Source organism: Ursus americanus, chromosome 27 (genome assembly GCF_024610735.1).
Source record: "Ursus americanus isolate L20-20 chromosome 27, mUrsAme1.1.p, whole genome shotgun sequence".
Taxonomy (NCBI): Eukaryota; Metazoa; Chordata; class Mammalia; order Carnivora; family Ursidae; genus Ursus; species Ursus americanus.
This window is the reverse complement of record NC_142153.1, coordinates 10,034,397-10,059,266: the sequence shown is the minus strand read 5'-3', so window position 1 is coordinate 10,059,266 and position 24,870 is coordinate 10,034,397. Positions and strand designations below refer to the sequence as shown.

Sequence of the window (24,870 nt, the reverse complement as noted above, 5' to 3'; positions counted from 1 at the left end):
TGAAAGGAGTGGTGAGGACCATCCTTGTCTTGATCCTGATCTCAGGGGGAAAGCTTATAGTTTCTCACTGTATATATGATATTAGCTGTAGGTTTTCTCTGTATGTTCACTATCAAATTTAGGAAGTTCCTCTCTATTCCTAGTTTGCTAATATTTTGTATAATTCATTAAGTGAGTATTGGATTTTGTTAAATGCTTTTTCTACATCAATTGTTACAGTCATATGGTTTTTCTTCTTCAGCCTGTCAATATGATGAATTCATTGATGTTTGAATGATTATGAGAGATACTGGTCTGTAATTTTCCTTTTTTGTAATGTCTCTGGGTTTGGTGTTAGAGTAACCCTGGCCTCATAGCATAAGTCAGGAATTTCAAACATCAGTTTTGGGAGAGTATTATGTCCGTAATTCCCTGGGGTGATGGCAGTATGAGGTTTTCCTGGCTTCTGTCCTAGTTGCTTCTTCTCTTGGCTAATTTTAATTTGCATCTTTTCTGTATAATAAATCATAACTGTAAATATAACAGCTTTCAGTGAGTTTGTGTGAGTCCTTCTAGTAAATTACCAAATCTGTGAGTGGTTTTGGAAATCCATTGAACTTGTGTTTGGTGTAAGTACTGAGAGAAATTTTGGGAACGTTCTAACACTGCGGTGGGCATAAACTCTACATACCCCCTCCCCAGCATTATTGAAGTATGACTAACAAGTAAAAGTTATGTTTTTAAGGTGTTCCACATGATGTTTTGGTATATGTATACCTTCTGAAATGATTCCTACAATCAAACTAATTAACATATCCATCACTTCACACAGTTACTGTTTTTTTTTTATTTGGTGAGAACACTTTATCTATCCTCTTAGCAAATTTCAAGTGTACAATACAGTATTGTTAACTATAGTCATCATGCTGTACAGTGGATCCTGAAAACTAATTCATTCTTAAATGAAAATTTTTACCTTTTGAACCGTATTTCCCCTTTTTTCCCACCCTCCAGACAGTATTAACCACCATTCTGCTGTCTCTTACTATTCTCTAATTTCTGAAAAAAGTTGTTTCATATATTTTTCCTAGTTTTCTAGTTGAGTAAGAGTTGCTTGGTACCAGTTACTCTGTTTTGACCTGAAGTGAAAGTCTTACTTTAGTGTTTTAATTGTTTAGAGATGCAGAAATACAAATATTGACGGCATTCATATTCTTCCCCAAAACTAAAAAAAAAAAGCCCAGTAAATATAGTTCCTGCCAAAGTTTATATTAGTATCATGATGTATTCTTGCTTGTGCATTCCATTAATTCATAGCAATGTGGAGCTGTTAGCTGTTGTAATTTTCGAACTTGTACACTGAAACCAGGATCACGGTGTGATGTAGGATTATGCTGCAGGAACTGTCAAGTAAGACTTAAATTTATTAATATCTTCTAAGTATATAATGAATCATGTCTTAGATACTTTAAATCACTTAGGCCTATAGCTGTAAATAAAAATAAATGAACTTTCTGAAACTAATATTATACTTTATGTTAACTAACGAATTTAAATTAAAACTTAAAAAATAAGTGAACTTTCAAATAAAGAAAAATATATTAGATTCAGAATCAGATTTCTGATTTTGTGAACCTTAATTGGATGTTCAGGTTTTCTTCTTATACCATTATTCAGCCTAATTTGATGCTGTTCTTCTTAAGCCTTGATTGAGAGCTATCATACAATTTTCAATACAGAAGATCTCCCTTAAATGGGACTTTTTATTTACTCTATCCATTATTTATATTTTTAGAAATAAAAATATTGTTGCTGGTTGTGATAGGTATCTGTAGGTATGTAATTGAAAGACACTGCAGTTTCCCATAAATGTATAAATAATGAAACTTACTAGAATAGCACTTTCTAAATGCTACATTATCACAAAGTTTAAATTACAAACTTATTTATTCGAAGATCATTTAATTGAAAGATCCCATACTAGTTTATATGTTGAAGATGTTGACTTTTGTCCCATTTTCCTTTTCAGCTCCTGCAATATATTTGTAACAGATTTGTCATATGACAATCCCTTTATTGAACTACCTACCATGGGTTCTGTGTTGTTGACTATCCTCGACTAAGGCAGTTTTGTTATTTTTTTCTAGAATCTTATCATGTGATTACATTCTTACCTCTGTGATCTTTTTATTGTCAATTGGAAATCATCAATTAAGAAGTATGAGATAGATGCCCCTTTAAGACTGTTTATATACATTTTCAGATTCTATATATGAAAGTGTTAATTAACTACAGGATAATTCAGCATAACAATCATGATTGAGTTTCTTCTCTAAGAACTGCCTCTTTAACTACCCTTTTGTTTTCCTCGATTAATTCTCAGTTATTTATGTATCACACCTGTCATAGAATTACAAATATTCCATACTTACAAAATATGCTTTGAATTAGTATATTTTATTTGGAAATTGTTGAATTACACTGTTTTCACCCAAGAAATAATTATTTCAGGGTAAACATGATTTTTCCTCCCTTTCACTGAAACACAAACAGAACTTTGGCTGTCATCACATCATATTTGTGTTATACTTTTCCATGTGTATATGCTTATTTCCTGTTGTAGTTGATAACATTTTTTCCAATATGATAAGCATAATGCTTTATACAAAGAAGGTACTAATAGACACTAATGAATAAATAGATCATTAAACTATAAATAAAATTAATTTAAAAATAGAACAATTTTGAAACAAATATTGAAAAACACAGCAATCTTAAATGTAATGCTTTATTTTTTTATATTTTAATTTCTATTAGATCGAAAGAGCAGGTGTTCAATGTAGGGGACAAAAACATCGACAATGTGATTTTCCTGAGTTTTGTGATGGAAACTCACCAGACTGTCCATATGATATAACTGTAAAGAATGGACAGACATGTAATCAACAATATGTATGTTATGATGGAGTCTGCCATGATACAGATGCACGTTGTGAGATCACATTTGGAAAAGGTATTATTGTTTGTAGTATCTGCATAGTTGGTACTTCATATTTTTATATGACAAGTAGAAATTAATTATATATAATTATATATGTGTGTGTATATGCATATTACATTTATAAATATAATTATAGAAATGTACATATGTACACACATATATAATTATATACATAATTATATACATATGTATGTATGTGTAATTTAAATTATGTATATTTAAATTCTTTAATATCTGTACTTTTATTTTTTCAAACTTTATTAAGGTATAACTGACAAAGAAAGATACATATTTAAGGTATATGAATTGATGTTTTGATGTTTTATGAAATAATTGCCACAATCAAGGTACTTAACATATTAGTTACATATATATATACCAAGAAATGAAATTGCTTGATCATAATGTAGTTCATTTTTAATTTTTGAGTAGTCTATATACAGTTTTCCATTATGGCTGTGCCAAATTCATTCCCAGCAACAGTGGACAAAGGTTTCCCTTTCTCCACATCTTTGCTAGCACTTGTTATTTTTTATCTTTTTGATAATAGCTATCCTAAAAGGTGTAAGTTGTGGTTTTGATTTGCATTTTTCTGATGATTAGTGATGCTGAGCACTTTTTCATAAATCTGATGGTCATTTGTATGTCTTCTTTTAAGAAATGTCTATTCAGGTCTTTTGCTATTTTTAAATCTCATTATTTGTTTTTGCTCTTGCGTTATTACGAGTCATTACATATTTTGTAGATTAACCCCTTATCAGATACATGGTTTGCAAATATTTCTCCTATAGGTCTCATTTATTAAGAAGTTTTTTAGTTTGGGGGTGCCTGGGTGGCTCAGTCGGTTGAGTGTCTGACTCTTGGTTTCAGCTTAGGTCATGATCTCATGGGTCTTGGGTCCAGCCCCACGTCAGGCTCCCTGCTCAGTGGGGAGTCTACTTGAAAGATTCTCTCCTTCTGTCCCTCCTCCCTTGCTCTCTCACTCTAAAAATAAATATTTTTTAAAAAAGTTTTTTAGTTTGATGCAGCCCCACTTGTCTATTTTTGTTTTTGTTGTCTGTGCTCTTATGTCGTATCTAAAATACTGTGTTAGAACAGTGTTCAAGTGGTTTCCCCCTGTTTTCTTCTTGTAGTTTTACAGTTTCAGGTCTTAAGTCTTTCCTGACCCTTACTGCCTTCTGCAGCTTTATTGAGATATAATTGATCTATAACATTTTGTCATTTTAAGGTATATAACATGTTGATTTGATATGCTTATATATTGCAAAATGATTACCACCATATTGTTAGCTAACACCCCCATCATGTCCTATAATTACCATTTCTTTTTGTGGTGAGAACATTTAAAATCTTTTCTCCTAGTAACTTTCAAGGATGTAATACAGTATTATTAAGTAGAATCATCATTAGAACCCCAGAACTTAATTCATCTTATGACTAGAAATTAGTACCCTTTGACAAGCATCTCTCCCTTTCCCCCACCTACCAGCTTATGGTAATCACAGGCTATGTACTCTTTGTTTCCTTGAGTCAGTTTTGTTTTTTATGGGTTTTTTTTTTGGTGATTTCACATATAAGCAATACTATAGAACATTTGTCTTTCCTTGTCTAACTTCTTTCACTTAACATAATGCCCACAGGTTTATCAGTGTTGGCACAAATGGAAGGATTTCTTTCTTCCTCATGACTGAATAAAATGTTATTTTATATAAATACTACATTTTCTTTATCGATCCATCCCTTGATAGACACTGTTTCCATATCTTGCCTATTGTGAATCATGCTGATATAAACATAAGTATGCAGATTTCTATTCAAGATCCTGTTTTCGTTTCCTGTGGATCTGAGGTGGATTAGAAATGGGATTGCTGGATCATAATAGTAGTTCTACTTTTAACTTTTTGAGGAACCTCCATACTGCTATTCATAGTGGCTATATCAATGTACATTTCTACCAACAGTGCATAAGTGTTTCATTTTCCCTGTATTTTTGCCAACATTTGTTATTTCTTGAGTTTTTGATGAGAGCCATTCTAATAAATGTAAGTTTTCTCATTGTGGTTTTGGTTTGCATTTCTCTGATATTAGTGATATATTGAGCATATTTTCATGTACCTTTGGCTATTTTTATGTCTTTTAAAATAGTCTATTGTATTCCTTTGCTCATCCCTAAATAAATTTGTTTGGGTTTTTGCTATTGAGTTTTACAAGTTCTTTATATATTTTGGACATTTTCCTTACCAGATACATGATTTGCAGATATTCTCTCCCATTCCATAGATTGTCTTCATTTCTTGATTGTTTCTTTTGCTTTGTAGGATCCTGTTAGTTTGCTAAAATTCCATTTATTACTTCTTGTTTTTGTTACATGTGCTTTGGTGTCATATCTAAAAAGCGATTGCCAACAACAATGTCAGTGTCAGTGCTTTTTCCCTATGTCATCTTCTAGGATTTTTATGGTGTTCGTTCTTACATTTAAGTCTTTAATCTATTTCAAGTTAATTTTTGTGACTTGTGTAAACTAGGGGTTTACTTTTATTGTTTTACATGTGAATATCCTGTTTTCCAATGTCATTTATGGAATAGATTCTCCTTTCCCCATTGAGTATTTTTGCTCCCTTATCAAATATTTGTTGAGCATATACACGGGGTTTGGTTCTGGTTTCTCCATTGTTCCATTGGTCTGTTACAATTATTGCAGCTTTGGAGTATAATTGAAATTGTGTACCTCTAGTTTTGTTTTTTCTCAAGATTTCTTTGGCTTTTCAAAGTTTCTGTGGTTCCATACAAATTTTAGGAATTTTTTCTCTTTCTGAAATTATGGTAATTATGGCCTCTTGGATTGTGCAACGTAATATAGATTACGTTGAAACTACAGATGGTATTGGGTAGTACTGACATTTTAACACCATAATTCTTCTGATCCAGGAACACAAGATATCTTTTCTTTTGTATCTTAGTTTTTTTCATGAAAGTCTTGTAATTTTCAGGGTACAGATCTCTCACTTACTTGATTAAATTTATTCTGAAGTATTTTATTGATTTCGATGCTAGTGAGAATGGTATTGTTATCTTTATTTCTTTTTCAGGTGTTTTGTTATTAATGTATAGAAATTCAAATGATTTCTGTATGTTGATTTTGTACCCTACAGAGTGACTGAATTTAATAGTTCTAACACACCTTTTTGATTGGGTCTTTAGGACTTTCTCTATATAAGATTATATTTTCTACAAGGCAGTTTTACTTCTTCCTTTCCAATTTGGATGCCTTTTATTGTTTTTCTTTCCTGACATCTCTCATTACAACTTCTGTTACTATGTTGAATAGGAGTGGTGTGAATAAGCACCTTTGTCTTATTCCTCATCTTAGAGGAAAAGCTTTCAGCTTTTCACAGTTGAGTATGATGTTGGCTGTGGGTTTATTATATGTGGCATTTGTGTGTTAAGGTATGTTCCTTCTGTACTCAATTTGCTGGTTATTTTTATCATGAAAGGATGTTGTATTTTGTCAAATGCTTTTTCTGTATTTATTGAGAGGTACTTATGATCTTTTATCTTTCATTCTATTAATGAGGTATATCACAGTTATTTATTTGCATATGTAGAACTATCCTTGCATTCCAGAGATAAATACCGTTTGATAATGGTGTTTGGTTCTTTTAATGTTCTGTTGAATTTAGTTTAGCAATATTTTGTTGAGAATTTTTACATCTGTATTCATTAGAGGTGTTTGTCTATAGTTTTCTCCTTATAGTCTTATTTGACTTTGGTATCAAGATAAAGCTGACCTCATAGGATGAATTTGGAAATGTTCTCTCCTCTTCAGTTTTTTGGAAGAGTTTGAGAATGATTGGCATTAATTCTTCTTTAAGTGTTTGGTATAATTCACCAGGGAGAGTATCTGGTTTGGCCTTTTTTACGTTGGGAGGTTTTCGATTACTGATTCTGTCTCGTTCACTATTGGTCTGTTGTGATTTTCTGTTTTTTCATGATTTAGTATTGGTTGGTTATGTTTCTAGGAATTTATCTACTTTTTCTAGGTTATCCAATTTGTCAGCATATATTGTTCATAAAAGTTGCTGATGATCCTTTGTGTGTTATGTTATCAGTTATAATGTCTCTATTTTATGATTATTTATTTGAGTCTTCTTTTTTTCTTAGTCTAGTTGGATATTTGTCAATTTTGTGTGTCTTTTCAAGAACCCAGCTCTTATTTTGTTAATCTTTTTATTGTTTTTCTCATCCCTATTTAATTCATTTCTAGTCTGCTCTTTGTTATTTCTTTCCATCTGCTAATCTGGTGGCTTGTTTCTTCTTTTTTCATTTTCCTTGAGGTATAGAGTTAGGTTGTTTGAGACCTTTCTTTTTTCTTATTTGGAGGTGTTTATTGCTATAAACTTCCCTGTTAGAACTGCTTTGCAGAATCCCATAGATTTCGATATGTTGTTCTTCCATTTTCATTTGTTTCAGTATATTTTTTGATTTCATGTTTGATTTCTTCTTTGACCTACTGGTTGTTTCAGAACATGTTCTCTAATTTCCGTGTATTGGTGAGTTTTCCAGATTTTCTTCCATTATTAATTTTTAGTTCCATATTTTTGTTGTTGGAAAAGTTACTTTGTATGGTTTCAGTCTTAAATTTGCTAAGACTTGTTTCATGACTTATCATATGATCTGTCCTGGAGAATGTTCCATGCACACTTGAGAAGAATGTGTATTCTGCTGCTGCTACATGGAATACTCTGTATTGTCTGTTATATCCATTTGGCTCAAAGTCTGGTTCTGGTCCAGCTTTTTTTCCTTGTTGATTTTCTGTCTGGATATCGATCCATTGTAGAAAGTGGAATATTTAAGTCCCCTAGTATTATTGTATTGTTGTCTGTTTCTCCCTTCAGTTTTGTTAGTACTTGCTTATGATATTTAGGTGCTCCAATATTGGGTGCATATATATTTATGATTGTCATATCTTCTTGATGAATTGACTGCCTTATTGTATAATGATTTTTCCCCCCCTCTTGTTGCCATTTTGGCTTACAGCCCATTTTGTCTGATATATAGCTATTGCTGCTTGCTTGTTTTCTGCTTGCATGGAAAACATTCCTTTTTTCATTCCTTTACATTTGCTTATGTGTGTCCTTATAGCTGAAGTGAATTTCTTGTGGGCAGCATATACTTGGGTCTTGTTTTTCTACCCATTCATGAAGGAACTCTATGTCCTTTGATGAGAAAATTCAATTCATTTGCATTTAGAATGATTGTGGATAGGCAAGGACTTACTAATTCCAACTTGCTAACCGTTATTTTGCTGTTCCATAGTTTCTTTGTTTCTTCCTCTCTTTCTGCCTTCCTTTGGAATTTGTGATTTTTCATAGTAGTATGCTTTGATTCCCTTCTCTTTATTGTTTGTGAATCTACTACAGATTTTTGTTTATGATTACTGTAAGACTTACATAAAATATATGTATAGCAGCTTATTTTATGCCAATAATAATATATTTGATCAATTTCAAAACCCTTCCCATTTCTCCCCTCCTGTTATGTTTTTAATGTCACAATTACATCTTTCTGTAGTATGAATCCAATAAGAAATTACTGTAGCTATTGCTATTTTTAATACTCTTCTCCTTTAACCTTTATACTAGAGTTAACACATCACAATATTACAGTTTTAGAGTATTATGAATTTGATTATGCCCTTGCCTTTGCAGATGTGTTGTATATTTTCATTTGTGTTCATGTTACTAATCTGATTAGCTTTTTTCATTTCAGCCTGATGAACTCCTTTTAGCATTTTTTCTAAGGCAGATTTAGTGTTGATCAATTCCCTTAGCTTTTATTTATTAGGGAAAATCTTTATGTCACCTTAATTTCTGAGGGACAACTTTGCTGGGTAAAGTATTTTTGGTTACCAGTTTCTTTCTTTCAGAACTTTCACTATATCATCCTATTGTCTCCTGACTTGCAAGATCTCTGCTGGGAAATCTACTGACAACTTTATGGGGGGGTTCCCTTTTATGAGAGACAGTATTTTTCTTTGGCCACTTTCTCTTGTTGATTTTAGATAGTTTTATTACAGTGTGTCTTTTTTATTATTATGTATCTTGGAGAAGATCATTTGGATCGAAATTTTGAGGTGATCTGTTAACGTCATAAACTTGTATGTCCAAATCTCTCCCCAGGCTTGAGATGTTCTTAGTCATTATTTCTTTAAGTAAGCCTTCGACTCCGATGATGCATACATTATTTCTCTCAGAGGTGTCCTATAAGTCACATAGGCTTTCTTTATTCCCTTTTATTCTTTTTCCATTAGTTTCTCTGATTGGATAATTTCAGTTGGTCTGTCTTCTAGCTTAGTGATTTTTCTGTTTGCTTGGTCAGTTCTACTGTTGAACTATTCTACTGAATTCTTCAGTTTAGTTATTGGATTATTCGGCTCCAAAATTTCTGTTTGGTTCTCTCTGTTTTCTATTTGTTGAACCTCTCATTTTGTTCTTGTATTGTTTTTTATTTTATTAAATTGTTTATCTGTATTCTTGTGTTCTCTTGTAGCTCTCTGAGCATTGTTAGAACAATTATTTTGAATTCTTTATCAGACAATTCCTGGATCTCCATTTGTGTGAAACTATTTGCTGGAGGTTTACTGTATTCTTTTGGTGGTATCATGTTTCTCTGCTTCTTCATGATCCCTGTAGCCATGTGTAGTTATCTACTCATTTGAAGAAGCCGTCACCTCTTCCAGACTTTATGGACTGACTTTGGTAAGGGAAGGCTTTCATCTATGGGAGGGGTCTCTTTTGAGTAGGTGGTGACCCTGAGTCTAGTGGTGCAGTGTACCCAGTTTGGGTATGTGTTGGAGGCATGGGGTCCACAGGGTGTAATATCTCTTTGGCTTAGTCCATTGGGGTTCATGGCATGGACATTGTGTGGTCAGACAGTCTGCAGTGGCTGCTGGAGCAATTGGAGTCCTCAGCAACATCTCCAGGTCCAGTGGCGAGACTAGGGACAGGCAGTGGTGGTGGCTGGAGGTGATTAAGTGCATACCCTTGGCTGCAGAGGACTGTCCCAGGTGCCCGTGTAGGGGTAGGGGCTGGTTGGATACACACTTATAGTGATAAAGGCCAGGACAAGCAGCAATGGCCGAGGCCAATTATGGGCTCACTAGCAGCTGTCTTGTCACTGGCTGTTGGCATACTCTACCATAGCTGCACCCTCCTGCCCAGGCATACACACTGCATTAGATGTTGATGATAGTGTTTGGGCCACTTGTCTGCAGACGCATAGTGGAGAGGCTAGCTCCGGGTTGGCCCTGAGGCTAATCCGTTTGCCCAGTCTATGCCCTTTGGTTGGGGAATTTAATCCATTTAATTTTAAATTCATTTTTAGTAGGTGAAGACTTACTATTGCCATTTGTTTATTGTTTTCTGTCTGTTTTGCAGTTTTATTGTCTCTGTCATTGTTGTCCATTGTAATTTTATGATATTTTGGTAGTAACTTTGATTCTTTTCTATCTTTTATGTATCTGTTATAGATTTTTCCTTTGTACAGCTTGAGGGTTATATAAAGTGACTTGTAGTTGTGACCATCTAAGTTGATAACAGCTTAACTTCAGTTGTGTCCAAAAAAATTTATACTTTTATTCCCCCTCCACACACTTCGTGCCCTTTTAGTCAGAATTACTTCTGTTTATATTGTGTATTCAAAATACAAACAAATTTTTATATTTTAACTTTTGTATTAGATTGAAAGTAATTTATAAATCATCATCACAGCTTTATATTATTCTGTAGTTGTTCGTATATTTACCTTTACCATTGAGATTTACATTTTTTTATGCTTTTTCATTGTTGCTTAGTGTGTTTTCATTTTAATTTAAGGAACTCCCTTAAGCATTTCTTGAAGGCAGGTCTAGTTGTGATAAACTCCTTCACTTTGTGTTTGAGAAAGACTATCTTTCTTTATTTTTAAAAGGCAGTTTTTCTGGATATAGTACTCTTGCTTGGCAGATTTTTTTTGAACTTCAAATATATCATCCACTCCATCCTAACCTACAAGGTTTCTGTTAAAAAATCCACTCAGTTTTGTGGGGGTTCCATTGTATATGAGTAGCCACTTTTCTCTGCCTTCTGTCAAATTCTCTTTTTCCTTGACTTTTGATAATTTGTTTACAATGTGAATCTGTTTAGTCTTATTCTGGTTGATCCTATTTTGGATCCTTTGACTTTTGTGAACCTAGATACCCATTTGTCTTTTAAGATTTGGGAATTTTTCAGCTATTTTTCCTTAAATAAGCTTTCTGCCTCTTTCTCTTTCTTTTTCTTTTAATGTGACTGTAATAATGCATTTACTGATTCATATGTTGGTGTCTCATAATCCTGTGGGACTTCACTCTTTTTTGTTCTTTTTTCCCCTGTGCCTGGACATGTCTTCAGATTTGCATATTGTTGACTTATTTCACTTAGCATTATCTCCTCCAGTGCTATGGACTCTGGGAAACAGACTGAGGGCCTCAGAGGGGAGGGGGGTGGGGGAATGGGATAAACTGGTGATGGGTAGTAAGGAGGGCACATATTGCATGGTGCACTGGGTGTTATACGCAACTAATGAATCACGAACTTTGCATCAGAAACCAGGGATGTACTGTATGGTGACTAACATAATAAAAAATAAATAAATAAATAAATAAATAAATAAATACATACATACATACATACATACATACATACATACCAGTAAGGGAGGAATAAAGATTTGCATATTGTTTCTTCTGTTTGCTTGATTCTGTTGAGGTTCTCTATTGCATTTTTGTTTTTTATTTTTGCTTTATTTTTTTATTTTTTAATTTTAATTCCCTTGTAGTTAACATACAGTGTTATATTAGTTTCAGGTGTACAATACAGTGATTCAACAATTCCGTACATCACCCAATGTTCATCAGGAGAAATGCACTACTTAATCCCTATCACTTATTTCATTCATTCCCCCACTCACCTCCCCTCTAGTAACTAACCATCAGTTTGTTCTCTATAAGTAAGAGACTGTTTCTTGATTTGCCTCTCTCCACTCTCTGTTTCTCTTTGCTCAATTGTTTTGTTTCTTAAATTCTACACAAGAGTGAAATTATATGGTGTATGTCTTTTTCTGACTGACTTATAGCATTATAATAACATGCTCTATCCATGCTGTGCAAATGGCAAGATTCATTCTTTTTTATGGCTGAATAATATTCCACATATATATATACTACTTCTTTATTCATCAATTGATGGACACTTGGGCTGCTTCTATATCTTGGCTATTGTAAATAATGCTGCTATAAACACAGGGGTGCATGTATCCTTTTGAATTAATGTTTATGTATTCTTTGGGTAAATACCCAGTAGTGTGATTGCTGTATCCTAAGGTAGTTTTATTTTTAACCTCTTCAGGAATCTCTAGACTATTTTTCAGACTGATTTTACCAGTTTGCATTCCCACCAGCAGTGCACAAGGGTTCCTTTATCTCCACGTCCTCACCAACACCCATTGATTCTTGTGTAGTTGATTTTAGCCTTTCTGACAGGTGTGAGGTGATATCTCACTGTAGTTTTGATTTGCATTTCCCTCATGAGTGATGTTGAGCATCTTTTCATGTACTTGTTGGCCATCTGCATGTCTTTTTTGGAGAAATGTCTGCTTATGTCTTCTGCCCATTTTTAAATTGGATTATTTGTTTTTTTGGGTATTGAATTGGGTAAGTTCTTTATATATTTTGGATACTAACCCTTTATCAGATATGTCATTTGTAAATATCTTCTTCCATTCAGTCAGTTGCCTTTTAGTTTTATTGATTATTTCCTTCACTGTGCAGAAGATTTTTATTTTGATGTAGTCTAAATAGTTTATTTTTTTTATTTCTCTTACTTCAAGTGACATATCTAGAAAAAAGTCACCCCTAAACTTTTTTCTTAATACAAGCATTTACAGCATCAGTTTCACTCTAACATTTGCTTTTGCTCCATCCCATACGTTTTGAAATATTGTGCTTTCTTTTTCTTTTGTATTGAGACATATTTTGATTTGCCATTTTATTTCTTATTTGACCCATTGCTTGTGCAGCAGTGTGTTGTCTAATATTTACATATTAAATATTTAGTATTTTCATTATAGTTTTTCTGGCTTTGTTTTATTTTTGCTTTTTTAGTTTTGGTTGGAATAAAACTTAGTATGATTTCAGTCATCTTAATTTTATAATATTTGTTATGTTTCTTTTTTAAAAAAATAATTTATTTGAGAGAGAGCAAGTGAGAGAGAGCACAAGCAGGTTGAAGGGCAGAGGGAGAAGCAGACTCCCCACTGAGCAGGGAGCCCAATGTGGAACTCAATCCTGGGACTCTGGGATCATGACCTGAGCAGAAGGCAGGTGCTTAACCAACTGAGCCACCCAGATGCCCACTGTTATGTTTCTTTTTACATGATGACATGACCAGGGGATTCTTCTGTGTGTAATTAAAGAAAATGTGTATTCTGTTTTTCTTGGATGAATGTTTTATATATATACTCCATGTATTCTGAAGTATGCCTCAAGTAAAAAATAACTTTAACTGAGGGTACTTGTTTAAAATAAAACATATCAGAGGGGAAGTGGGTGGGGGATGGGTGAAATAGGTGAAGGGTATTAAGAGTACACTTATCATGATGCACACTGAATAATTATGTGTGGAATTGTTGAATCACTAAGTTGTACATCTAAAACTAATATAACACTGTAAGTTCACTATAGTGAAATTAAAATTAAAAACTTAATAAAAAGTAAAATTAAAAGTACATGGAAACAAATGAAAATGAAACACAACAGTTGAAAACCTTTGGGATCCAGCAAAAGCAGTTCTAAGAGAAGAAGCAAGAAAAATCTCGAACAATTTAATTTTACACCTATCAGAGCAACATGGGGCACCTGGGTGACTCAGTTGGTTAAGCATCTGACTTCAGCTTGGGTCATGACCTCGGGGTCCTGGGATCAAGCCCTGCATTGGGCTCCTCACTCAGTGGGGAGTCTGCTTGTCCCTCTGTCTCTCCCCCCACTTATACTCTCTCTCTCAAATAAATAAATAAAATCTTAAAACAACAACAACAACAAACAAAACCCCAAACTACCACAAGGAAGGAAATAATAAAGATTAGACCTTTTCTTAAACTCTCAATTGGCTTGTTTTATTTTTCTCCATGGTACTTATCATCATATGACTCACCACTTTTTTGTTTACGTATTTATTGTCTGTCTCCCTCACCAGCATGTAAACGGGAAGCTATATATCTTACGTCCATTGCTGTATCTCCAACACATAGAATAATACACGGCACAAAATAGTTGCTCAATCAATTTTGTTGAATAAATGAATAGCAAAAGGTTCTTTTACAACTGTATTTTGCTTTTGTAAGCAGCTTACGTATCTGGCTGTATCGTGAGGAGTTGAATGTTGTATCAGTTAGCAGCTTTTATCCACATTAGTAGTATGCCTGAAGAAAAGGGGATTAAATAATAGAGATTATTTTGTACACGTAATGACAGAGACAAGAGATGCTTTTTAGTTCTGGATCATTGAATTTCATCACTGTCAAATCTCCACACTGACTTCCCCATCACTCTCTTGAATTTTCCCTTCATCATGTCCAGGTGGTTTTTTTCTTTAAAGATAGGGAAAAGGGGCTTATAGGTTTCTACCTATCTCTTTTACAAGAAAGAACAATCTTTTTCAGAAGTCCTCAGCAGAATTTTCCTCAGGATCCACCGGCCATGATTAAGCCACATACACATGATCTAGTTGCAAAAGAAGTTTGGAAATGTAATATCTGGCATTTTTCAGTCTTTATGGTGGATGTTGGTTTCTTCTAGCAAGAAGTAGGGTGTAAGAGTATTTTAGATAGGTACATGAATTATGAAAATTATTTATTGTGAAAGTAAAAAAAAAATAGTGCAAGCATGACAGTAAAGGGAATCTGATTTTCAAAGTCTGTGTCAAGGATACATAATGGAATTGCAGAGATTGTGGCAATCTGGAAAAAGTATCATGTCTAAGGAGGGCCAATGAATCTCAGTTCTCCCTAAGTCATGAAATCTGAGCTGCCTGCCATGAACACAATGCTGTATGACATACAAAGCCAGAAAGGTGATGTGCAAAATGCCAATGAGGTAGATATAAGTAAGTTTATGTGAGCAGGTGGTTATAGTCTTATGCCACCTACTTCCAGCTACATCTCTAACCCTTTCTCAGTGCATATGTATGGCTTTATTGGGAGTTTCCTGTAGCCAGTTGCTAGAAGAAGAAAAAACTGAGGTCTGGTACAGATGAGTCTGTCCAGTATTTTGACATCAGTTGGAAGTGCATGCTTTCTGCTTATTATGATCAGAGTTTTCTGAAAAACAGCAACCTAGGAAATTTCTCTAGAAAACCTAGAATTTTTTAGGTTCTAGAAAATGTAGACTTTCTAGGAAAATTCTCTTATTGTGCAGTATGTCTAGTTTAATGCTTTGTCTGAAGAGAGATATCCAGAGGTACAGGTTCATTAATCTTGATATTTGACACGGCTAATGATGTGCACTTAATTAGAAATTGGAAAAATAAGATTGAAAAATTGAGGACAGGGAGTTCTGGAGAACATATACGTGGTTGTGCCTCTCAGAATAAGCATGGAGTGTGAAGATATTTGTGTTGCATGTAAAGCTTACCAAAGGGCATTCCACATAGAGGAGGTTCTCAACAATAAGATTAACAAGATGATTTGTCCTGTGGATGTCAGCCCTTTTCTCCAGGTACCCTAATACTTTCATAGTGAACCCGTGTACAAAGAATTCATGGATGCAGGGATGGAGACAGTGAGTAGGTTCAAAAATAGAAATTTCCCTCACTGAGATGATCTGGCTACCTTTGTTGCTAAGTTAACAACCAGTAAACAGCAATGAGACAAAATTCAGCTTCTGAGAAAGAACAATGCCCTGACAGACTGGCCAGCCACTGTGCCAGCTTGATGACATTAGATCCTTCTAGATATTTAGAGGTAGCAACTTGTTATCACTAGAATATAGATATAATTTGGATATGGATTTACCTTTCTGGCTATCATACTTCTACTAGCAGTATTAACTGTGGACTTGTAAAAGTTGGATATAATTACATAAAGCAAATTTAGTAGATCTTTTGTGTATTTTAATGAGTTTGAAAGATGCGCATATTCATGTAATCTTTACCCAATTAAAAGGTGGAAATTTTCCGTCTGTTCAGTATGTTTCTTTATATCTCTTTTCAGTTGATTACTTTAAGGCAACGGTTGTTATCATTCCTATTATCATAGATTAATTTTACCTGTTATTGAACTTTATGTAATAAATCATATTTCATTGGTGAGCATACTACAAGAAGTTTTTACATACTCCTATTTATAGACATATGAATTATTTCCAGGGTTTTTTTCTATGATGGATAAAGGTGCTATGAACCTTCATATATAATAAATCTTTTTAAAATACATATTTCTGTTTGAATAAAGATTTGTGGAACTGCTGTCTTAGAGTAGCTATATATTTAATTTTATGAAAAACCTGTAGTTTTCTAAAGTTGTACTACTTTGTACTCTACCAGCAATATAAGAATTTTAGTTATTTCATATCCTTGGTGACAATCCATGTTGTTAGTCTTCTTAATTTTAGTCATTTTAGTGGATGTGAAGTGACAGTTTATTGTGGCTTTAATTTGTATTTCTATCATGGCTAAATGATATTGAGGATGTTGAGCACCTTATTTGGTGCTTATTGACTGTATAATAAATGGTATATATCTTCTTTTTGTAGTGTTCACATTTCTGCCCATTTTTAATTCAGTTTTTGCCTTTTATTATTGATTTATATGTGTACATTATACATTTTGTATTCGAGTACATATTAAAATATAAATATTATGAATATTTTTTCCCAGTATGAGGCTTCTCCCTTCACATTTTTATGATGATACTTGATAAGAAAATTTTAATTTTGATGAAGTTCAGTTTATCAATTTTTTTTAAATTTTAATTTATTTTTAATTTTTTTTTATTATGTTCAGTTAGCCAATATACAGTACATCATTAGTTTTTGATGTAGTGTTCAATAATTTATTAGTTGGCGGGTAACACCCAGTGCTCATCACAACACATGCCCTCCTTAATACCCATCACCCGGCTACCCCATCCCCCCACACTCTCCCTTCTGTAACCCTCAGTTTGTTTCCCGGAGTCCAGAGTCTCTCATGGTTTGACTCCCTCTCTGATTTCTTCCCCTTCAGTTTTCTCTCCCTTCCCTTATGGTCCTCCGTGCCATTGCTTATGTTCCACATATGAGTGAAACCACATGATAATTGTCTTTCTCTGCTTGGCTTATTTCACTTAGCATAATCCCCTCCAGTTCCATCCATGTCGATGCAAATGGTAGGTATTCATCTTTTCTGATGGCTGAGTAATATTCCATTGTATATCTGGACCACATCTTCTTTATCCATCTGTTGAAGGGCATCTTGATTCCTTCCACAATTTGGCTATTGTGGAAATTGCTCCTATGAGCATTGAGGTGCATGTGCCCCTTCTTTTCACTACATCTGTATCTTTGGAGTAAATATTTTGTAGTGCAATTGCTGGGTTGTAGGGTAGCTCTATTTTTAACTTTTTGAGGAACTTCCATACTGTTTTCCAGAGTGGCTGTACCACCTTGCATTCCCATCAACAGTGTAAGAGGGTTCCCCTTCACATCCTCACCAACATTTGTTGTTTCCTGCCTTGTTAATTTTTGCCATTCTAACTGTAAGGTGGTATTTCATTGTGATTTTGATTTGTATTTTCCTGACAGCTAGTGATGTTGAACGTTTTTTCATGTGTCTGTTAGCCATTTGTATATCTTCTTTGGAGAAGTGTCTTTTCATGTCTTCTGCCCATTTTTTGACTGGATTATTTGTTTTTTGGGTGTTGAGTTTGAGAAGTTCTTTATAGATCTTGGATACCAGCCGTTTATCTGTAATGCCATTTGCAAATATCTTTTCCCATTCCGTGGGTTGCCTCTTAGTTTTGTGGACTGTTTCCTTTGCTGTGCAAAAGCACAGCTTTTATCTTGCTTTTTTCTTGATGAAGTCCAAAAAGTTCATTTTTGCTTTTGTTTCCTTTGCCTTTGGAGACATGTCTTGAAAGAAGTTGCTGTGGCCGATGTCAAACAGGTTGTTGCCTGTGTTCTCATCTAGGATTTTGATGGATTCCTGTCTCACCTTGAGGTCTTTCATCCATTTTGAGTTTATCTTTGTGTACGGTGTAAGAGAATTGTCCAATTTCATTCTTCTGCCTGTGGCTGTCCAATTTTCCCAGCACCATTTACTGAAGAGACTGTCTTTTTTCCATTGGATATTTTTTCCTGCTTTCTCAAAGACTGGTTGACCATAGAGTTGAGAGTCCATTTCTGGGGCCTCTGTTCTCTTCCACTGATCTATGTGTCTGTTTTTATGCCAATATCATGCTGTCTTGATGATCACAGCTTTGTAATATAGCTTGAATTCAGACATCGTGATGCCCCCAGCTTTGGTTTTCTATTTCAACATTCTCTTGGTGATTCGGGGTCTTTCTGGTTCCGTACAAATTTTAGGATTGTTAGTTCCAGCTCTGTATAAAATGCCAATGGTATTTTGATAGGATGGCATTGAAAGTGTAGATTGCTCTGAGCAGCATAGAAATTTTAACAATGTTTATTCTTCCAATCCGTGAACATGGAATGTTTTTCCATCTCTTTGTGTCTTCCTCAATTTCTTTCATAAGTGTTCTGTAGTTTCTAGTGTATAGACCCTTGACCTCTTTGGTTAGGTTTATTCCTAGGTATCTTATGGTTTTTGGTGCCATTGTAAATGGAATAGATTCCTTAATTTCTCTTTCTTCAGTTACATTGTTAGTGTATAGAAATGCAACTGATTTCTGTGCATTGATTTTATATCCTGCCACATTACTGAATTGCTGTATGAGTGCTAGTAATTTGGGGATGGAGTCTTGGGTTTTCCACATAAAGTATCATGTCATCTGCGAAGTTTGACTGTGAGTTTGACTTCTTCTTTGCCAATTTGGATGACTTTTAGTTCTTTTTGTTGTCTGATTGCTGAGGCTGGGACTTCTAGTACTATGTTGAACAATCATGGTGAGAGTGGGCATCCCTGTCGTATTCCTGACCTTAGGGGAAACTTAAGGGAAAAGCTCTCAGCTTTTCCCCATTGAGAATGATATTCACTGTGGGCTTTTCATAGATGGCTTTTATGATATTGAGGTACGTTCCCTCTATGCCTACACTCTGAAGAGTTTTAATCAGGAAAGGATGCTGTATTTTGTCAAATGCTTTTTCTGCAGCCATTGAGAGGATCATATGGTTCTGGTCTTTTCTTTTATCAATGTGCTCTATCATGTTGATTTGCGAATGTTGAACCACCCTTGCATCCCAGGGATAAATCCCACCTGGTGGTGATGGATAATCCTTTTAATGTATTGTTGCATCCTATTGACTAGGATCTTTTTGAATATTTTGGCATCCATGTTCATCAGGGATATTGGTCTGTAATTCTCCTGGCGTCTTTGCCTGTTTTTGGGATCAAGGTAATGCTGGCCTCATAGAACGAGTTTGGAAACTTTCCTTCTGCTTCTATTTTTTGAAACAGCTTCAAGAGAATAAGTATTATTTTTTCTTTAAATGTTTGGTAGAATTCCCCTGGGAAGCCATCTGGCCCTGGACTCTAATGTTTTTTTTTTTTTTTTTTCAAACCTAGCTATTGCCTTCATGATTGCTAACCTGAATTCTATCTCTGACATTTTGCTTATATCCATATCCATTAATTCTGTGGCATTGGTTCTGTTTCTTTTCTTTGTTGAGAGTTCCTCTTCCTACTCATTCTGCTGAGGGATGGTTGAGTGGATGGATAGAGTCCAAAATATCAACCATGATCCACGCATCCTAGAAAACCCAGAGCAGTCAGAAGCCACCACCATAAAAACAAAGCCAAAATGAAACACAAGAATAAAATTTATAAAATTAAAAAATTAAAAAGGGGGTGTGGAGAAGAGAGGCTATAATCTCTCAGTATGGAAAAAGCAGGGTATTTTCAGTTGCTCCAGTTGTATTTTGATCTGTTTGTTAGAGGACATGTCTACTTCCCAAAATTACAAGGAAAGTAAAACTTGTATATTTTTAAAGATAAAATTGAATAGTGAAAAAAGGGACTGCAATAAAACATATACCTATAAAAAAATAGGTGTGGAAAAGTACAAGTTAAAAAGCTACTATGAAATATAAGTTGATACAATGAACATCTAGTTGAAATGAGAAAAAGGCAAACAGAAAAAAACAGGGAAAAACCATAAGAGAAAGAAAAAAAAGAAAAAGAGGGTTTTACTTGAAAAATAAACAAGCTGTGAGGCAATGCCTGGAGCTCAATATACTATTTTCCTCTGGCGTTGGGATTTTATAGTCTTATGAGATCCATAGGGTTGTTGTCCTCTTGTTCTTTCAGCCTGTCTTCTGGGGGAGGCCCTGTCTTGCTGTTTCTCAGGTAGCCCTGCTTGGGTGGAGTTGCCCCAGCCCCCTGCGGGGGATGGGCTCAGTGGAAACTGGACCTGGGTGCTTTTGCTCCCTGGCGGGCTTTCCACAAACCTCTTCTGAGGGTCAGAGCAAAAATGGCCGCACCCAAATCTCTGGCCAAGAGCAGAGAAATGCAGTCTGCTGTCTTTACTAAACCTTCCAGCACAGTCTCCGTTTCTGTGAGCGCCACCAAAAACCGTAGCCTCTCACGGTGCGCGCCCACGGGGACTCTCTCAGAGGCCGCCCCAGGGGCCCCGGCGTGTCCCTGCCCTTGGTGCTTCTAAAACCGAGAGTGGCCCTGGGCTCACGCACTCACCTGAGGTTCCTGGATCCTGTCTGGGCGCTGCTCTAGAGCCCTTTCCCGGCTGCTCCTGCTCTGAGAGTTTTTGCCTGGTTGCGGGTGCAGGCTTCTGATTTTTTCAGGCTGCCTAAGAGAAGAGCGATTCTCAACCAGCAGTTTATGGAGATCTGAGCTGAGAGACCCTTCCTGGGCTCGCTGACCATTACCTGCTTCCTGGCTTCACTGCTCATGTACTTTGCTGGTCCAGGAAGCCCCTTTGGCTCTAAGGCTTCTCCTATCCCAAGACCACAATGCTTTACCTGTAATTATGCCTGTTCATTTCCAGAGCTCCTTTCAGACAGGGATATTTCTCCCTAGAGCAGATTTCTAAGGGTTCCGATTTTGCACCCTCGTGTTATATCACTTTCCAGGAGTTAGCTTATGGAGGCTCCCTCCCCCTTCTGGTAATCTTCAGATAACTCCCCACAGATTCACTACTCCACACTTCCTGCCTTGCAAAAAGCAGTGCTTTTCTGCTTGTAGAGATCCAGATATATATTCTTACATCCAGGCTGATTTCGTGAGTGTTCAGAATTGTTTGGTAGATATCCAGCTAAATTCAGGGGACCGGTTGAAATGGGGTCCCCTACTCTGCCATTTTACGTAAAAAAAGAAATATTTTTTCTTTTATAGTTATTTTAAAAAATATGTGCCTACTCTAAGGTCATGCACATTATTTTTCTATATTTTTCTCTAAAATGTTTTGATTTAACTTTTAAATCAAATTTATTTTTGTGTATGGTGTGAAATAAGATTAGGATGAATTTTTCGCCCATAGCTTTCCAGTTTTTCCATCATCATTTCTTGAAAAGATTTTTTCATTCAATTGATTTAATATCTTTGTTAAAAATCAATTGATAATGTAAGATATTTCCATTCTGAATTCTCTTCTGCTTCATTGATCTATTTGTCTATCCTTATGCTATTGATTACCATAACTTGTGGTAAGCCTTAAAATTGGGTAATGTAACTTACTCAACTTTGTTATTTTCTTTTTTTTTTTTAAAGATTTTATTTATTCATTTGACACAGAGAGAGACAGCCAGCGAGAGAGGGAACACAAGCAGGGGGAGTGGGACAGAAAGAAGCAGGCTCCCATCGGAGGGGCCCGATGTGGGGCTTGATCCCAGAACGCTGGGATCACGCCCTGAGCCAAAGGCAGATGCTTAATGACTGAGCCACCCAGGTGCCCCCCCCTTTTTTTAAGTCAACTTTGTTATTTTCAATATTGCTTTGGATTTTCTGAATCCTTTTCATCTCCATTTAAACTTTAATATTAACTTGCCAGTTTCTTTTTTTAAATTTTTTTTATTGTGTTAGTCACCATATAGAACATCATTAGTTTTTGATGTAGTGTTCCATGATTCATTGTTTGCGTATAACACCCAGTGCTCCACGCAGTACGTGCCCTCCTTAATACCCATCACCAGGCTAACCTACCCCCCCACCCCCCTCTCCTCTGAAACCCTTGGTTTGTTTCCCAGAGTCCAGAGTCTCTCATGGTTCATCTCCCCCTCTGATTCCTCCCCTTCATTTTTTCCTTCCTTCTCCTAATGTCCTCCATGCTATTCCTTATGTTCCACATGTAAGTGTAACCATATGATAATTGTCTTTCTCTGCTTGACTTATTTCACTTAACATAATCCCCTCCAGTTCCATCCATGTTGATGCAAATGGTGGGTATTCATCCTTTCTGATGTCTGACTTGCCAATTTCTCCCATCCAAGTACTAACCAGGCCTGACCCTGCTTAGCTTCTGATATCAGAAGAGATCAGGCGCGTTCAGGGTGGTATGGCCGTAGACTGACTTGCCAATTTCTAAAAAAATAAATGCCAGCTAGGATTTTAATTGAGGTTGTATTGAATTAAAAATGAATTCTAGATTATTGATAACAATGTAGTATCTTGCAAACCATGAATATGCTCTTTAAGAAGTGTTTTTTAGTTTATAGTGAACATTTTTTTTGTCTTTATTTTATATTATTCCTCACTATGATTTGGGGTTTGGTGCTATTGTAAAAATTATTTCTTTCATCAGACTTGTTTTTCCAGTTGTTTGTTGCTAAAAAGTAGAGATAGAATTAATTTTTTATCTTGATCTTTTATCTGATGTAGTGAAACAAAACGACTTCTACTATGTATAGAGAAGTCTATTCTAACTGGTCACTAGAGAACATGGAACTGTACAGAATTATAGGTAGAGAATTGTTAAATGACAACAATATTGTATAATAAGAATTCAGAGCACTTGCTCAGAATGAATCATCATAAGAACAAAATTTGCAACACATTGTGTATATGCGGTAACTAAACAGATGTTCAGGGATTTCAGAGTTATTCTTTCCTATACAAATGCTGACGAAGATGAACAAAAGTGATAGGAAATTTACTGCTAGAAGCAAACTGACTGTATACTTTTTTTTTTAATCTAAAAAGTTACCTTTCACAGAGGTCATTGGAATTTTTAATGGTCTGCAGTACCTAGATTACTAATTCTTCTAGTGGTTTTTGTTGACTTCTTTGGATTTTACACACACACACATGCACACACTCATATCTTTTGAGAATAAAGAATGTCTTATTTTTTATTTTTCAGCGTGTAAGCCATATACTTCTTCTTTCCTCATTCCACTGTACGGGGTCAATGTTGAATGAAAATAGTAAGCAATGGTAAAACATCCATGTGTTTGAGTGATTTTAGGTGGAGCGTGTTAGGTGTTATACTTAGTAAGTATAATGTTACTTGTATGATGTTAGCCATAGGTTTTTCCTGAATGTCCTTTATAAGGTTGAGGTAATTCCCTTCTATTTCTAGTTTTTCCATAAATGGGTGTTCAATTTTTTCAAATATTTTTCCCGTTTTTATTGAGATAAGTATATTTTTCTAATAGTCTGTTAATACGGCAAATTATATTCATTGATTTTACAGGGGGTAAAAAAATCCCTACATATCTAGAATAAAACCTATTATTTATTATTATTGTTTCTTATATTTTTGGATGTGATTTATTAATATTTTGCTAAGGATTTTTGTCTGTGTTGATGAGGTATATTAGTTATAATCTTTTGTAGATTTTTTCCTATCAGTGTAAGAATTATGTTATTATACTCATAAAATGAGTATAAAACATTCCCTTGTATTTTATTTTTTTGTTATTTGTTTTTAAAGATTTTATTTATTTGAGAGAGAGAGTGCACGAGCAGTGGGGAGTTGCAGAGGGGGAGGGAGAGGGACAAGCGGACTCTGTGCTGAGTCTGGAGCCAATGCAGGGCTCCATCGCAGGACCCTGAGATCATGAACTGAGCCGAAACCAACAGTTGAACACTTAACTAACTGAGCCACCAAGGAACCCATTCCCTTTTATTTTTTCAGAATATTATTTTTTCATTAAGTATTTGATAAAATGTCCCCCACTGTTTCCCCCCTCAACAACAACAATTTGGCATTCATGCATGGACTTTTGTGGGAGAGCCTTTGTGGAAGCAATGTGACCCAGCACTATATGCCAAGAGACTTGGAAGGAGTCTCATCTGCCTGTGCATTGGTTAATAGGCATATAGGGACCAGCTATGGACCCTGCTGTGGACCCTGCAGTGGCTTATGAACTGGTTTGACTGTGAGGGCCATAGTCTAGTGGTGTTACTATCTTAGACAATCACCCACTGATGAGAGAACCTTTATGGAAGTCCAATTGTCCAGAAGAGAAATTCCAGCACATCTTTGGAGGGGACAAAAAAATGAGTTTGGTTGCATTTGGAGAGCTTTAGTGCCACACATGGGAAAGCAAAAGGCAGTCTGTCAGCACTCAGCCTGATGTGTTACAGGATTGAGAGAAGTTCTATATGTTTAATAATTCTGCCACAAAAGGAAGCTAGAATATGGAGCAGATCAGCCAGAGAATGTCTGAAAAAAAAACCTCAGAATCCCTAGGAGAGCTGTGGAGGGTATTT

At 35.2% G+C, this 24,870-nt stretch overlaps 1 protein-coding gene across 2 annotated transcripts in view; it reads left to right on the top strand.

Annotated features, from left to right (window-relative positions):
• The window catches only part of ADAM32 (ADAM metallopeptidase domain 32), a 145,788-nt gene that overhangs the window by 90,643 nt on the left and 30,275 nt on the right, over nt 1-24,870 (top strand). Inside the window, exons 13-14 of one of the 2 annotated variants that reach the window (XM_087856383.1) lie at nt 1,297-1,389; nt 2,797-2,992. In XM_087856383.1, coding sequence (XP_087712509.1) covers nt 1,297-1,389; nt 2,797-2,992 — 289 coding nt within the window. The remainder of the gene's footprint in view (nt 1-1,296; nt 1,390-2,796; nt 2,993-24,870) is intronic. The other variant, XM_087856381.1, reaches the window with a different exon arrangement.